Source organism: Diospyros lotus, chromosome 9 (genome assembly GCF_014633365.1).
Source record: "Diospyros lotus cultivar Yz01 chromosome 9, ASM1463336v1, whole genome shotgun sequence".
NCBI lineage: Eukaryota > Viridiplantae > Streptophyta > Magnoliopsida > Ericales > Ebenaceae > Diospyros > Diospyros lotus.
Window position 1 is genome coordinate 16,042,389 of NC_068346.1, and position 18,139 is coordinate 16,060,527.

Here is an 18,139-nt window from a genome sequence, read left to right on the forward strand (position 1 = left end):
AGCATTATAAAAGGCCTTGGGGATAAAGCTGAGATTTAGTACTACCTTTTACCCCCAGACGGAAGGGCAGACAAAGAGGACCATTCAGACATTAGAGGACATGTTAAGGGCGTGTGTATTGGATTTTCATGGCAGTTGGGATGATCACCTACCACTGGTAGAATTCACCTACAATAATAATCACCACTCTAGTATTGGTATGCCACCCTATGAGGCCCTTTATGGCAGGCCGTGTAGATCGCCCATTTGCTAGGAGGAGAACGGAGATAGAGCCTTATTGGGGCCAGAGATTGTTGAGTAGACATCATAAAAGATTCGGGTTATCAGGGCTAGAATGAAGCCGCTCAAGACAAAAAAAAAAGAGCTATGCAGACAAAAGACGATGAGACTTGGAGTTTTTAGTTGAGGACCACGCATGGCTGAGAGTGATGCCCATGAAGGGCGTGCGCAGATTTAGGGTGTCTAGGAAACTTAGTCCCCACTATATTGGGTCATTTGAAATTTTGGAGCGAGTTGGATCTTTGGCCTACAGGTTGGCCTTGCCACCACAGTTGGTTAGCATTCATAAAGTCTTCAATGTATCCATGTTGAGAAAGTACACGCCAGATCCCCAACATATCATCAACTACCAGGCTATAAAAGTCAGGGAGGATGTTACATACGAGGAGAGGCATATTAGTATTTTGGAAAGGAAAGAGAAGGTGTTGTGAAGTCGATTAATCCCATTTGTTAAGATTTAGTAGTAGCGTCATACGCCTGATGAAATGAGGCATCTTTTCTCCTAGTTATTTGAATGATTGGGTACGAATTTGGGGACCAAATTCTTTTAAGGGGGGAGAAACTGTAACGACCTATTAAAGGGTCTAGGGTATGTGATATTTTCAGTTATAATTCTATTTGAATCTTGGATATGATAAAATCTTAATAGCATAAATTTTAAAAGTGATAATGAGTTCATGGGCTTGTATTATGAATGGCCTAGATGCAATTGATGTTTTTAGACCAATGTGTTGGGCTATGGAATGGGCCACAGCAAGGGCTGAGCCCAATTTAAGAATGAGATTTGAATTTTTAAGAAAAATCATAATAAATTAAAATAATCAGCAAATGTCAATGCTTCCTTTGGTCTTCTTTGATCGTCGTTAGAGAAGAGGCACAGTCAGGTCATTTTGACTAACTCACAGGCTCACTCCCGTATCCCTATTCCATTTCCCTCTTCGTGCTTCATCTGCCAACAACGACTTATGTTCCCTCTTCTTGTCCTTCTCCTTCACGTAATTGTTTTCGCCTTCTTCAACTTCCTTTTCCTATTTCTTCTTGTAATGGTCGTACCTAGTGCGAAATGCAGTCTTTTGTACATCTTCTTCTCTAACCCTCACTTAATGGTACCCTGACTTTAAGTCAATTTTTGAAAAGACTGAGGCTCCACATAACTGGTTCAACAAGTCATCAACACGAGGGAAGGGGTACTTATTCTTCAACATCACCTAATTCAATTGCTGGTAGTCAGTGCATAGCTTCATAGATCCATCCTTCTTCCTCACAAATAAAATCGGAGCACCCCAAGATGAAGCGCCCGAGTTGATGAATCCCTTCTCAATTAACTCTTCTAATTGCAACTTCAGTTCTTTTAATTCATTTGGAGCCATTCTATAGGGAGCCTTAGAAACTAGTTGTGTACCTGGCACTAACTCAACGGAGAACTCAATCTCTCTCGAAGGTGGCAATCCTGGTAACTCTTCAAGAAACACATCAAGAAATTCACGAACCACCGAGATATCTAATAGCTCTACCTCGTTCTCCTTACCAATTGTCATAAAAGCCAAGTACGCCTCGCAACCCTACCGCACCAACTTCTCTGCCTTCATCACTAAAATCAAGGGTGTGGAGCTCATTGGCTTAATGCCTCTATATACCATGATTAGCTGGTGGGGCAACTCAAAGTGAATCACCCTATGTCAATAATCAACCTTGGCATAGTGTTGGGATAGCCAATCCATGCCTAAAATAAGGTCAAAGACTTTTATGTCTAACACCACCAAATTTCCTAGAAATTCCTCATCGTGCACCAAAATTTTGCAATCCCTATACACCTCACTACCCACCAATTTCGCATATCCTGGAGTAGACACAATCAAATAATACGGCAACAGTGTACTAGGAACTAGAATATAACATACCACTAAAGGAGCAACAAAAGAATGTGTGGATCCTGTATCAAATAAAACACAAACATCAATATCATATAGGATAAAATACCTTTCACTGTGTCTTTTCCTTGCTCTACCTCAGTGACAGTCAAGGCAAACACCCATCAAGGGCGCCTCTGTACACCACTACCCTTTGAATGCAGTCCCACTAGACTTGCCCCCAATAATTGCTTTGCCCCTACCTAGAATGGCATAAGAAGATCAAGTGAGCCATAAGGCTCAGCAAGTTCAAGTACAAGGAACAATTTACAGAATTTCAAAATCATGGTGACAACGAAATAGAGTGATAACAAATCAAATATTAATACAAATATACATATATATATATATATGGAGATCACATATCATGAATTTTCCAATAAAAATTGTCATTCATGTCACCATGTATAATTATGCAAGTGTGCATATCCATCTCATGTGCATACATCGTAAGTGAAGATCTCACAAATCCCATAGGCTCGTAAGTCACCATGCAAGGTATGCAAAATGCATCATGTTAAAAATTCAACATGTATAATAGTGAGCACTACCTGCCAGGCTATGACCACCTCGACTCATGCCAAGCACTCCTAGGTGTTGGTCCCTTGATACACAATGGTAACTCAAGAGGGGCATGAATTGAGGATTAAAAACTTATCCAACTGAATTATTTCCTTTTAAAAACTCTTGATTTTTTCTTATAGAAAGAAAATACTTGTTATAAATATATATGTTGTTTGGGAGTGATAGTAATATAAATAAACAAACAACCACAATATTAACACAAGATATATAGTGGTTCGGTGTCTCTAACACCTACATCCATTCTCTCAAGGTCAACCCTACTCTTGACGTTCCACTAAAACCACACCTAGGTTTTCCAAGAAGTTCACCAAGGAAACTTTTACACAACACCGAGGTTTTTCCCTTAACTCACCCCGAAAACTAATACAACAATATACCTAGATTACTTGGGCTCTAGGAGGCCACTCACAATCCACAATTAATACAAATAAACAATCCTATATCCAACAAACTTGGACTAATATGGATAAGAATATAAGAATAAATATTACAAGGAAAATATGCAAATGATACAAGAATTACCAACAAGAAGAAAACTTCTTCTTCTTTGCATTGGTCTCCAAATGATGTATCTTTAATGCTTAGGCCTTGGATTATTTTTCTTGAGTGCTTGAGATCTTGAGAGTGCTTTAGAAGAAAAGGACCCCCGCGTTAGGTTTCCATAACAATAGGAAAATAGAAGTTTGGTTTTAGTACAAATTCGAGATTTAGCAATTTTACCACCTCCAAATTACATACCTTCTATTTCTTGAAAAATTCATTAAAAATCATTTTAACAACAATAAATATTAGCTATCAAAATACCGGGAGATAATTTTTCAAAATAAAAACACTTTCTTATATGTCCCTTATAATGCGCTAATCTTTCAGACTAGAAAAATAACATTTCTTGGTTCATTTTGATACACAAAATACCATAATACTTAAAATATGTTATCCACCATAAGACATATCAAAAATCCATTAGGGGATTTAAATATACCAAAAATAGTTTTACTAAAATTATGTTTTGTTAAATATCAAAATACTCAATAAGTTGATTGGAGAAATTGGGCTCAACACTAGGGTACCCTCTCTACTCGTGTAAAATAGTAGGTGTGCTAGATTCATAATAATATGATGCATCAAAACACAATCATGTGACTTGTGCACAAAATGAAAAGTTCCCAAAAATTTAATACCAAGAACACACTGCACATATATATAGATTCACATGCTGAAAGAAACCCTTACCAACAAGCACAATTTTTATAATCGAGTCTCCGTTTACTTGAATGATCATATTACTCATGTTAGCTCATTGGCAGAATTGTAATAATTTGATCATAGAGGATCTGTAATGACTCGAATTAATTGTTTTTTTTTTTTTTTTTAGTGTTTTATCATGCCTGGAGGTTGAGTTGGTTGGTCTTGAGGTGTAGTATGTTGCTTTCAGAGGTTATTAACTAAGTGTAGTATGTATTCGGATGAATAGGCTTGTTTTTTGTTGAGATATTCGAATATAAGGCTTGGCATTCGAATGTGTTGGAATCCTTGTGTCTTGTATTCAAATAGGAGGTGGAGCTATCCGAATATGGTTGTATCTATCCAAATAGAGGGCTAGGATATTTGGATTAGGCTATTTTGGGCAGTTTTGACATCGTTTGGTAATCCGAGCATAACTCTCTCGTTTGAGCTCCGATTGAGATGATTCAAGATGCTATTGAACGACAAGAAAAATATCTATAACTTTAATGTTTTGAGTTTTGAGAGATTATGGCTGCATCAAGGTAAAAATTGGCTTGAAGTTGCTATAATTGTAATATATCTGGATATGGTGCCTTAGGCATCCGAATAGATGGGCTTTTTGGGTGTGATATCTGTATGTGGCATGAAAGTATTTGGATATGGGGCTACTGGTTACTGTGAGTGGAATTCAGGTGGTCTCAATGACATTTGGATGCTATAGTTGCGCCTATTTGGATGTGCCAAACAAATATTAAAAGTGACATTCGAATGCTACAGTACCTATTCAGATGTGTCATATAGATTTTTGTGAGTGGTATTCGGATGGCTCGTGGCCTATTCAGATGTGTCATATAGATTTATGTGAGATGCATTCGGATGGTACAATGCCTATACGAATGTGTCAAACAACTAATAAGAAATAATGAGAGTGACATTCGGATGGTTCATGGCCTATTTGGATGTGTCATTTAGGCTTCTATGAGATGCATTTGGCCATGTATACACGATTAAGATAAAGAAGATACAGAAGTGAAATGGGCTTCATATCTATATCTAGACCAATAAAATGCCATTCACTGAAGGAAACTTAGGGTGGAAACAAACCCCAATTGAGACTGCAATGAGACCCCAAATAGATACCGAACATTTCACTAAACAACTCAACTAAAGAAAGTCATAGATAACACTATTAAAAGTTAAACACAGCAAGCCGAAATGACAAGAACAACAATGGACTCGTATCAATAGAAAGAAAATATAGGATAGCTTGCACAAAGATAAAAGATGGTGCAAGGGAACTTGACTGATGCCTCCACTATGTAGAAGAATCCTCTCTTTCAGAAGCTCCTATCGGCCAAGACAAACATGAGATGCCACGAGGAAGGAGAAGAAATAGGAAGAGGAAGTTGAAGAAGGTGAAGACAATTACATAAAGGAGGAGGATGAGAAGAGGGAACAGAAGTCATTGTCAGCAGACGAAGCACGAAGAGGGAAATGGAACAAGGATGCAGGTGTGAGCCTGCGAGTTAGTTGAAATGACATGATTGTCCCTCTTCTCTAACGACTGTCAAAGAAGACCAAGGGTAGCATTGACATTTGCTGGCCATTTTAATTTATTATGATTCTTCTTAAAAATTCAAATCTCATTCTTAAATTAGGCTCAGCCCATGCCGTGACCCATTCCATGGCCCAACACAGTGACCTAATAACCTCAATTGCATCTAGGCCCATTGATAATACAAGTCCATGAACTCATTATCACTTTTAAAATTTATGCTATTAAGATTTTATCATGTCCAAGATTCAAATAGAATTATAACTGAAAATATCATATACCCTAGACCATTTAACGGGTCGTTACAACGGCCTTGCCGAACCAAGCCTTAAATCGGTCAGATCCAGTAACCCCGAGTCACCTAGTGTTTACACCAACCAGGATATTCGAACAAACGCTATAAAGCAAAGAAAGAATATAAGCTATAAGGTACTCGAAAACTTCTTCATTTCATTATTTTATTTCATTACAAGATATAACAAATATACAAAATTCTTCACTTCATTACATTCCTGATAATCAACTTACAACAATATAAAGATACAACCAAGCTAGCCATCTACCTTGTGATAATCAAGTTATACCTTATAATAATCAAGCTATAGCATAACAAGGCCAACGCAACTGTTGAACACCACCATCCATGCATCGGTAGAGCCCTCACAGCATATCAGGGCAAACGGGTCCCTCGACCTCAATTGTGCCTTATGGGTAGAACCAACATGATCGAAAGAAGGAGGTCGCCAGTCCCATGCCCCAGGAAGAAACCTTGGTGATCAAAGATCTGCCAGCAGACCAAGCCTCCCACAGTACCCCACATTGTGTCTCTGTCTGGTATGCCAAAGGGGCTCAAAACAACCAAAAACCTTCCCAGCTACATCATAATGATGTAGATCCATGGGAAGAAAGGCAAGCAAGAACTCCAGAGTGAGCCCCATGAAATGAAATGACCCTAGCATGGTGATCGCAGACCAACAGGGAGCCTGGAATTCTAGGGAAGGAAGGAAAGAAAAAGCGATAAAGGGTGAACTTTTCAAGGCTGAGGACTAGCCAACCCTTGTACTGCTCTGGCCCAAAACCACCAACCCTACTACCGCTCTCACCCAAAATCACCAATTCTAACACTACCTTCACCCAAACACGCCTAACTTTGGCCATGGATACACCAACCATACTCGTAACATCACCATCGGGGGCACTACCATGGACTGGCAAGACCCCCACTCGAACTAACGTTCTCATCCCTCAAACCCCAGGGTTCCCCAAAAGGTAGTAAGTAGCCAAATACGACTACAAGATATAGGAAAACAAGGGTGAAATCCTCTAATTTATAAGCATGGTAGGGAACATCTAACGACCTAGCATCATCCACCTTCACCTACGATCCTCCCACATGCCCCAACATTAATGCCCTACATCTGGAAATCGAAGAACCGTCATTACGGTAGGGCCACGTACCTAGATGGTTAGAATCCTAAACTAGGGAAACTGCACACCCCGTGATAAGAAATGCCCCATCACCTTCGTAAACACGCCTCCTAGGGAAAACGTCTATTCGTCTTCACAATCACATACTTTAGACTCTATGTTATGCGTGCAATCCAAACACCATACTGAAATGTCCACTCTCGCTTGCTAGCCCGTTGGCTTCGGTCTACCCCCAGATACCCAAGTTTGCCCTGACAGATGGACCTCGGGGCCTTGTGTCATCCAAATGATGCCTTATATCAAACAGGCACCGACAGACCTCAAGTCTTCTTGGTCTACCCCAATCTTGAAAAACCAATCGCAATGGAAACAAGGAGAAAAGGAAAACATACAAGAGCCAAACCATGCCCAAACATGTCTCCTCTATTCGAATTCGATTTCAAGGTTTGTACAATGCGGCAAAAGAAGAAACCAAACAAAAAGAGTAAAGAGACTATTCTAGGAGTTGGTAGCAGGTTGATCCGGCAAAGCGTCGTCAGGCTACTCTACGGCCTCCCCCGGCTGACCTCTCGCCTCTTGCACCCCCTCCAAAGCCTCATCTTGGTCGCTCAAACTCACGTCTAGGTTTACAAGCTGACCATCCACGATCTCCTTGAAGAGGCCACAGCTGGAAAGATCCACCTCAGGTAGAGCAGCTGAACTCATGCCAAATCCGTGTTGAAGCCCTCAAGATATTACCCAAGGGCCTCTCTCCTCAAGCCCCCCAACACGGCTTCCAAACGAGTAGCCTCATGAAGGGCAGTTTTTGGTTTGGTCTCCAGTGCCCCAACCCTCTCTTTTAACTCATTTATTTTTTGTTGGGTAGCATTCCTCTGACCAGTCGCCCGCATAGTCACCCCTTCAGCCATCGCAACCTAGGCATGCAGCTCCATTGTCTCGGTTGCCAGCCTATCCTCAACATGATCCTACATGGTCTCCCAAGCTTTCTTAGCCTGTTGCCTCGCCGCCTCAAGCTTCATTTTGACTTTCGCGATGCTGGCTCCCCGTTGTTTTGCCTCAGTTACTAGTACCTGAGTAGCACCAGCAGTATGGAGGAGTTGCATCTAAGTCCACTAGAATAGCCCGAGGTACCCCGAGGAAGCATACCTCTCTCAATCTGACTTTAGGAGAAGATGATTTGGAATGAACCCACTTCCAGAGGCTTTTAAGATCAACCTCAGCATCATTGCAGCCCCACAAACTAGGCCTCGAGCAACACTTTAACTGCAAAGGCTTTGGCTTGCCCCCAACTTTACCCAAACCCTAAGGGCGCGGAGCGTCGACAATCTGGTTCAGGCCCAGGGAGTTAGGAAAGTCGGTAGTTGGGCCCGAGCTTGAAGAGCCCGACGCTTAAACATGAAAGCCCCAGTTCGTTAACTACCTGGCGCCTCTTCTATTGTAGAAGAGCCTCGTCAACATCCGATGCCATGTCGAGCGAAATGGAAGTAACAGTGGAAACCACAAAAATTGGTTGGAAAGAGATAGGGCTTTTTAACCTCGCAGTAACAAATTTCCCTTGCTAACAATCGCCTCGGAGGGCGGTTGGGGGCTTTTCTCTGCCAGACACCTCGTAACTACCTCTACCATCAAATTGGACACCGCCTAACCTAAAGCGAAAAACACCAAAATAAGTCGCAGTCAACAAGAACCAAACAAAAGAAAGACAACAACAGCTTACTCATGTACTAGGCAGGGCCTCAGGATTCGCCCCGAATTCAACGAGCCTTGCGAACTCAAGATGGGGAGAGAGCATAAACACATCCACCAAGGCTTGGTCCTCCAAACCCATGCCCTTGTATTCCACGTCTATAGAGGGGCTCGGCTCTAACAACCAACATAAGGGATACTTCTCCTTGCCAAGTTTATCCAGGAAAAAGCTAAGCTCATTCTCTCTCAAGGCCACCTTAAAGAAGCCGTCTTTGAAATGCTTAAAGGAAGAGCTGAAGGCTTTCAGCAACGTCTTCCCCGGACGTTCGGTCAGGGAAATCCAAATGCCCTTACCAGTCCCCTTCCTGTGATAGTAGAAGAAAAGGACCCTCGCGTTAGGTTTGCGATCGAGAAACTCAACCAGCACCTTCAAGGCATGAATGAAGCCCTAACTGTTTAGGTGCAGTTGCGTCAAGGCAACATTCATCACTTGTAAAATCGAGCCCTAGAACTCGGTCAAGGGGAGCCGCAGGCGTAGCTTCGAGAAGAATGCCTCATACATATAAACAAATTCGGCGTTCAGAGCCAGGCTATGGACACGCTTTTCGTTTCAACACGGTTGACAAACAAATATTCCTTCCCTATCCTCAGAATAGAGAGAGAGCATCATCACGGGTTTATCCCGGGTACCCCATAACGGGTCTACATATAAAGGATAAGAGTCCTCACCAGGTAAGCCCAAGTTCTACACCTCTTACATTTATTACGACTTGCATTTACTCTACTGATTTGAGCGTCGGAGTCCACCCCGGGGGACCCTAGCCCCGCCACTCCGTTGTCTTTCAGGTTCTACTACCGAGGTCCGACATCGTCAAGTCCGAGGTTCAAATCTCAAGGCCTATTCGCAGAGGTGGCACGTGGTGGTCGGTCCCAAAAACCATCATCATTTGGCGCCCACCGTGGGGCCGACGTCCAGACTCGCCAGCCTCTTCTTTCCCTACCTCGCGCTTCGGACTTCATCTCCTCACCTCGAACCTCGGTCTTTCCACAAGTATCACACGACTTTCGCTCCTGGCCATAGTTAACTACATGGCTCCCCGCAGGGATGTGACTCGTAGCCAAGCTGGTGCTAATCTAGAGGCCCCACCGCAAGGGGATAACCCACTACCTCCGGCCAATCCGATACCAGAGGACCGACTCGCCAGGCTAGAGAATCAGGTCCAACATTTAACTGAGTTGTTGATTGGTTATTTACACCAGAATGAACAACCTCGTCCACATGTGCCCTCTCAACGGGCGGAGAACCAGTCACCTCCTCCTACTCGAGAGCCTCATCAATCCCATCAGTCGGGCCAAGAAATCCACCCCTCTGAGGCGGCGGGATCTACTTCTTCCACCTCACGAGGAGGAGGAACTTCGTAGGAGAGGCGATTGCGTTTCCTGGAGAGGCAGGTCCAGGAGCTCAGAGGTTCCTCGGGCGTGACCTCCCAAAGTAGCCAAAAATGCCCGGCACCACATCACGTCAGATCCCGATTGCACCAACATGTGAGAGGAGAAAAGTTCTACATGATCATAGGGGTCGGTGCTTCCGTCATAGAGCTTGATGGATGGGATACGAAATCTTTCTGGTGGAACCTCTGAGCTCCATCAAGCTCTATGACGGAAGCACCGACCCCCATGATCATGTAGAACTTTTCTCCTCTCACATGTTGGTGCAATCGGGATCTGACGTGATGTGGTGCCGGGCATTTTCGGCTACTTTGGGAGGTCACGCCCGAACTTTGTACTCTTGCCTTCCCTATCGTTCCATCAACAGCTGGGAAGAGCTGAAGACCTGTTTCCTAGCCCATTACGCTCCCTTGAAGCGCCACTGAAAGTCTTCCATGGCTCTGGTGAACATCAAGCAGAACTAGGGTGAATCCCTAAGGGATTTTGTGGCTATATTTAATGAGGAGGCATTGAGCATTGATGAGTTCGATCAGTGGATCGCAATGGTGGCTCTCTAGAATGGCTTGAGAGCGGGACCATTCGCTCAGTTCTTGGCCAAGACTCCACCTCGTACTTTCACAAAAGCCCTTACACGGGCTAATAAGTACATCAACGTGGAAGAGGTGATGAAGGTGAAGAGGGCTGAACAGCCTGACAAGAAAGAAAGAGAGAAGGAGAAGAAAAAGGCGATGGTGGAACAGAAGACGGACTACCACCCCTCCCGAGCTCTAGATCGCCCGGGTTTAGGGGGTGCACAGGGAAGCCCGGTGAGTTACACTCCCCTCAATGCTAGTCGAGCAGAGATACTCTTGGCACTGGAGGACAAGAATTATTTGCGACGTCCTCCCCCACTGAAGTCTCCACCCAACACTAGAAGCAAAAAGAAGTATTTTCGTTTCCACCACGACCACGGCCATGAGACAGAGGATTGCATCCAATTGAAAGAAAAGATACAGAAGCTTATCAACAAGGGTTACCTCCGGGATTTCGTTAGTCGAGGAGGTGTGAACTCGGGCAGGGTAGAATCCCAATCGGAGCACAGAAGGAGGTCCCCTACTCGTGATTTCCTTCGAGAACAAAGTCGAACACCGCCCCGGAGAGAAGGAAAACAGCCCGCCGAGGAGGGAGGACAGAAGTTTATCTTATACACATTAGCAGCGGGAACAGTTCTAGGGCCTCACTCAACTGCTCCCAAGAGCGTGGTAAAGGAGAAAGTGGTCATCACATTCTCCGAAAAGGATCTTCCGAGCTACCCCAACTATTCAGATCCGTTGGTGATCACTGCTCAAGTAGGAGAGTGGGAGATGAGGCGAATCCTCGTGGACCCGGGTAGCTCTTCGGAGATTCTTTACAAAAGGGCATTCCTAGGGATGGGGTTCACTCTCGAACAGTTGAGGCCAGTTCGTGTCCCCTTGGTTGGTTTTGATGGAATGGTGATTCACTCTGAGGGGTTGATCCGGCTACCCCTAACAGTTGGTAGTGGCTCTCATAAATCCCAGGTGACATTGGATTTTTTGGTCACTGATGTGCCCTTGGCATACAATATGATCCTTGGTAGGTCTGGGCTTAGTGCCCTGAGGGCGGTACCAAGCACATATCACATGGTGTTGAAATTCCCTACTCCGGGAGGGATTGGCAAGGTAAAAGGGGACCAACGGCAGGCTAGGGAATGCTACGTAGCCTCTTGAGTGCCACTATAGCCAAGGGGTCAGGGATTGGTAAGGGGGGGAGATTGGTAAGGGGGGAGGGACAGAGTTCTACCACTCCTCCCATGGTGGTTACTAGTTTCATCTTGGAAGGTCCGGAGGAGCCCAAGACCTCGGAGTTGATGGACGAGCTCGAGGAAGTCTTGCTAGGGGAAGAGCCCGATCGAACAGTGCGGATCAGTTCCAAGTTACAAGAGCCCTTGCAGTCTGAGGTCCTTTCACTCTTGCGCCGGTATCAAGACGTGTTTGCTTGGTCTACACTGGATATGCCGGGGATAGACCCGGCTGTCATGACCCATCGCTTGGGACTCTACCCTGATTACATGCCGGTGAGGCAAATGAAGAGGAAGTTTGCCCCGGAGCGAGCTAAAGCTATAGAGGCTAAGGTGGAAAAGCTTATGGAGGCTAATCATATTCGGGAGGTCGACTATCCATAGTGGTTAGCCAACGTGGTCCTTGTTTCTAAGGGGTCGGGAAAATGGAGGCTTTGTATTGATTTTAAAGATCTTAATAAGGCCTGCCCCAAGGACAGTAATCCTCTGCCCAGGATTGATGCGTTGATTGATGGAACAGCGGGATGTCAGCTGATGAGTTTCTTGGATGCATTCCAAGGGTACCACCAAATCCCATTACACCCTGAGGATCAGGAAAAGACTGTCTTCATCACAGATAAGGCCACCTATTGTTATCGAGTCATGCCCTTTGGGTTGAAGAACGTCGGAGCTACATATCAGAGGTTAGTCAACAAGCTGTTCAAGGCTCAGCTCGATCGAAACATGGAGGCTTACGTTAATGATATGTTGGTCAAGAGTCTCTTGGCTAAGCAGCATCCAAACGACTTGGAGGAGTGCCTCCAGACCTTGTGCTAGTATTAGATGAAGCTCAACCCGGCTAAATGAGCATTCGGGGTGACAGCTCGTAAATTCTTGGGGTTCATGGTGCATTACCAGGGTATTGAGGCTAACCCCTCGAAGATAAAAGCCATTCTCGAGATGCCTTCTCCTCGTAGTATCAAGGAGGTGCAGAGACTAACCGGGAGGATAGCGGCATTAGGAAGGTTCTTGGCAACATCTGCGGAGAGGCAATTGCCATTTTTTAAGGCCTTGACTCGGGTCCAGAATTTTGCATGGATAGAGGAGTGCCAGGAGGCGTTTGAGCAGCTGAAACAGTGTCTAGTCTCCCCCCCAGTCCTAGCTAAGCCACAGCCAGGAAAGTCACTATACATTTATCTGGCTGCCTCGGATGAGGCCGTCAGTTCGGTTTTGGTTAGGGAGGAGGACCAAGTTCAAAAGCCAGTCTACTATGTGAGCAAGAGATTAGCTGGAGCCGAGATTCGTTACACTCCAACAGAAAAGTTGGCCTATGCCCTAGTCATCTCTGCTCTAAAGTTGAGGCCCTACTTCGAGGCACACCATGTTATCGTCCTGTCAAGTCAGCCATTAAGGCATGTGTTGGGAAAGCCGGACTTGTCAGGGAGGATGCTCAAGTGGGCGGTGGAGCTGAGTGCCTTCGACATCAACTATCGACCTCGGCCGGCCATCAAGGCACAGGCTCTTGCTGACTTTATTGTGGAGGGCACCCTACCAGTAGAAGCGGACGAAGGGGTTTCCCAGACTTGGACTCTCTCTGTGGATGGCAGCTCCAGCATCGGAGGTAGTGGTGCTAGATTATTGCTCCAGGGCCCCGATGGCCAGGCTTGGCCATATGCCCTCCACTTCGAGTTCAATGCCTCTAACAATGAGGCTGAGTACGAGGCGCTCATTGCCGGGCTCAGACTAGCAGAACAGATGGGAGTCAGGGATTTGGAGGTATATTCTGACTTGAACTTGATTGTGCAACAAGTCACATGGGAGTTTGAGTCCCGAGAGGATGCCATGGCTCAATACTTGGCAATAGCCAAGGATCTTATGGCACGGTTTCAAGCAGTGAAAATCAATCATGTCCCACGTGCGCAGAATGCAGTGGCGGATGCTCTCTCGAGGATAGCTGCTTCTTCCTTCCCTAGGAATTCTCGAGCTGTCTACATGGAGTCGTTGCCTCAGAAGAGCATAGAGACTGAAGCAAAGCAGCTTTGCGTAGATGGGGTAGGAAATTGGATGGATCCAATTATAGCACATCTAACCAATGGATGGCTACCAGAGGAGGAACAAGAGAGTCGAAAACTCAAGCGTCAAGCTGCCAAGTTTCTTCTGATCAGATCAGACCTTTACAAGAAATCCTTCACTCAGCCGCTGCTGAAATGCGTTGGGCTCGTCGAGGCCGACTACATCTTAAGGGAAATCCACCAGGGGATTTGCGGCAGTCACATCGGAGCTCGGTCTCTTTCCTAGAAGGCACTTCGATAGGGGTATTATTGGCCAACAATGATGAGCGACGCTGTGCAGTTGGTCCGGACTTGTGAGAGATGCCAACGAACTTCCAACTTAGTTCATACCCCGGCAGCTGAACTCACCCACCTGGCCTCGCCTTGTCCATTTTCCAGGTGGGGAGTAGATATCCTCGGGCCCTTCCCGCTAGCGGCTGGATAGAATAAGTACCTGATAACGGCCATCAACTACTTTACTAAGTGGGTGGAGGCTGAGCCTTTGGCAACTATTACAGGCCGGAGGGTAAAGCAATTCCTCTAAAAATCCATCATTTGTCGGTTCGGTATTCCAAGGGTGATAATAACGGATAATGGCACCCAATTCGAGGACCGGTCGGTGCAAGAATGATGTCGCGAATTGGGGATCAAGCAGGATTTTACCTGATGGCCCATCCCCAAGCTAATGGGCAGGTGGAGCTGACGAACAGAACCATTCTACAAGGACTCCGAGCTCGGGTTGATAAGGCGGACGACCGGTGGGTAGATGAGCTCCCCAACATACTATGGTCCTACCGAACTACACCACGAACGGCTAGGAAAGAATGTCCTTTCACGTTGTGCTATGGCTCGGAGGCTCTTATCCCTGTCGAGATTGGGGTGATGAGCTACCAAGTGGAGCATTTTGATCCGGAGGTTAACGAGCAAAGGCTAAGGTGCAACTTGGATATGATGGATTAGCTCCGAGACCTGGCACGAATTCGACAAGCCGCGTATAACCAGCGCATTGCTAGGTACTACAATCGATGAGTCCACGCTAGGAGTTTCATGCCAGGAGATCTTGTGTTGCGACGGTTCGACGTGAGTCATCCTCGGGATATGAATAAACTAACTCTGAATTGGGAAAGACCGTACCGAGTGGTGGAATCCTTAAGTCCGGGGGCATATCGACTAGAAGACATGGAAGGCAAGCCCTTGAAGCATACTTGGAATGTGCAAAACTTAAGAAAGTTTTATCAATGAGCAAGGGAATTCCCCGAACCCCTGTACTCTTTTATATGACTAATGCAAGACTTTGAAACCTTTCCACCTAATAGCAATTTCAAAAAAGACAACACTTCGCCAAAGAGAAATCCAAGGGTCACGAGCCCTAGGTCGTCCTCAAAAGTGGACTAATGACTATGGAAAAACTCTAGCCCAACACCCTCCTCTGCGAGGGAGTGGCTAAAATCCACGAGCCCTAGGCCGTCCTCAAAGTGGACTAATGGCCCCGAAAAATCTCTAGCCCAACACCCTCTTCCGAGGGAGTGGCTAAAATCCAAGGGTCACAAGCCCTAGGCTGTCCTCAAAGGTGGACTAATGGCCACGAAAAATCTCTTGCCCAACACCCTCATCCGCGAGGGAGTGGCTAAAAACCAAGGGTCACGAGCCCTAGGCCATCCGAAAAGGTGGACTAATGGCCTCGAAAAAACTCTAGCCCAATGCCCTCCTCCGCGAGGAAGTGGCTAAAATCTAGGGGTCACGAGCCTTAGGCTGTTCCCAAAGGCGGACTAATGGCCAAGAAAAAGTTACAGCATAACACCCACCTGTTTGTCGACATCGAGAGAACTGGGGGTCGGAGAAGCCCACCTCAACTATGCAATGGATCGGGGTTCAACTAGTGTCTTAACCCAAATGTCCACAATCAAGAAATGAGGAGTCAAAATGGAATGGCATTGTATAAAAGTACGATGGTCCAATACATGATGATAAATGAAGTACAAAAAACCCTAGTTAGAAAAAAGAAGAAAAAAACTCAAGCATGAGGCGGAGCATCGTCACCGTTAGCCATCTCTGAGTCCTCCATCTCGGCCACGATTTCTTCAACAGACCGGACATTAGACATATCCAAGTCCGGATGTATGCGGAGCACCTCAATCGCATGGGTCTGAAATCCCTTAGTCCAAGCTTCCTGCAAATTCTACTGGATGAACTCCTCCACCTCAGGAAGTTTGATGGGTTCAGCATACTTGCGCTCATACCTACAAATGACTGAGTTCACCTAGGACAACTTTGAGCTCGCCCGGGATAGCTCCGCCTCAAGCTCCTGAATGCGTTTGTCCAAGGATTGCCGCTCGGAGGACAACTCGTCCAAGTTCTTCCTCTGGCTCTCTAATAAGTCATCCCTCTCCTGCAACTGGGTGTCCAGCTCCAAGGTCTTCCAGGAAGTTTGGGAAAAACGTCCAGAAAAGTCTGAGACTAGCGTGACCACCTGTAATGAATAAGACAAGTAAGGGCAACACAGCTAGGGCGGAAAAGTGTCGATAAAGTAGAGGGAATTACCTGAGCCAAATGCTTGCACAAGGCGGCCTCCACTGCCTCCGAGGACTGTCCACCTAGCATTTGACGGTCGGCGGGGGTGGCGAAGTGGTGAATCATGCATCTCGCCACCTGACTATGCCGACTGAGGTCATTTTCCTTCACATCCCAGTCAGGAATATAGTCTGGATAGTGTGGGGGGGACTCGGGGGCTAGCATGGGCTGTCTTGAAGGCTTGGAGGTCCTCTTCCTCCTAGTACGGCTAGGCTCCCCTTTCTCAGCTAGGGGGGGATCCAAGGCGGCCTTTTCCCTCGTAGGAGCAGGGGCGCCCTCATCCTCGACGGGTCTTCTTTTGTTCTTCCCCCAAATAAAAGCGGTACTCACCATTTCAGCTGCAAAGGCAAAGACAAGACATTAGTGGCAAGAAAAATAACAAGTCAAAACGTATGAAAATAAGGGAAAATAACTACCCAAAGTGATATCTGGTTCGAAGCAAGTGTAAGTGGATAAACCCCCCAAGTACAAGGTACGGTCACATATCAAGGCCCGAGGGCTGATGGGGTTCAACTCCCTCAAGATCTGAATATTATGAAGCTCACCCTGCGTGATCCCTCGACTACGGACTTTTGAGGGCTGGAAAGCCCACTCAACTGGCACCCCAAAGCTGACCCCCCTGTCTTTCAAGCCAGCAAAGAAAAATCTATTCTTCCATCGTTTTACTGAGGTGGGGTTATCAGCTATGAACTGACGCTGATTGAGGGGACAGAAGGCGAACAAAGGTTCGACTTTACTAATAGGGATTACCTTGAACATCTAAAAGAAGAGTTGGGCGGTAGGCTCAATGTCTCGAGCTCAACAACAGAGAACGAAGGTTACTAGGCACCTCCAGCCATTGGGAGTCAGTTGAGAGGCATATAACCCCACAACAGAGAATACCTCAACTAAGGGGGCCACCAGGGGAAACCTGAGGCCAGCAACGAGGGCTTACTCGTACACGATAATACAACCATAGGGGGCCTGGTAAGCCCTTAGACCTCGGGGTTCACTGTACCAATACTCATCATGAATAAGGTGATATTTTCTAAGGAGGGGAAACAGCTCTCTCTCAGTTATGGTAGAATGGTCCATGGTCAAATCCTCAGGTAAGTTTTCTAGGTTGGGATCACTACCCACATGGGACTCCGAAGAGGGATGAGGTGAAACTCTTTCGGGTCTCCTAAGTTTTTCAGGCCTACGAAATGGGCTATGAGAGGGACTGGATAACTCGATATTCGATTCCTCGCTACTAAAGCTAGTCTTGGAGGCTTCAGACTCAGAGGAATAAGAGGAGGAAGAGATGCTAAAATTACGAACAAAAATAGCCAAGAAGAGACCACTGACCAGGAGAATGAAGGCAGAGATCAGGGAAGGAAAACCACAACTGGGCTCGAGTCTAAGGGAGCTCAGCAAAGTTTAGCCTGGGAAATCTCGAACTACGCCTGCAACAAAGAAAGACCAAAGAAACAGGTCAGTCGAATTAAGCCTTATTTTAAAGCCTATTTTGTTATTATTAGCAAAATATAATAATAATAATAGTAATAATAATAATACTAATAATAATAATAATAAACAATCATAATGGGAGTGGGGAAAGCCCAAGGGTCGGCCATGGCCGACCCAATGCTCACCCATGTAT

General features: G+C 45.6%; 2 protein-coding genes across 2 annotated transcripts; both read left to right on the forward strand.

The window, feature by feature from the left end:
• Positions 1 to 10,784: 10,784 nt before the first annotated feature.
• Positions 10,785 to 11,846, forward strand: LOC127809272 (uncharacterized). Its single transcript, XM_052348036.1, has one exon. It carries the CDS (start codon positions 10,785 to 10,787, stop codon positions 11,844 to 11,846), a length of 1,062 nt encoding a protein of 353 aa, XP_052203996.1.
• A 953-nt stretch (positions 11,847 to 12,799) lies between these two features.
• Positions 12,800 to 14,194, forward strand: LOC127809273 (uncharacterized). Its single transcript, XM_052348037.1, has one exon. The coding sequence runs from the start codon at positions 12,800 to 12,802 to the stop codon at positions 14,192 to 14,194; it is 1,395 nt and encodes a 464-aa protein (XP_052203997.1).
• The last annotated feature ends 3,945 nt before the right edge of the window (positions 14,195 to 18,139 follow it).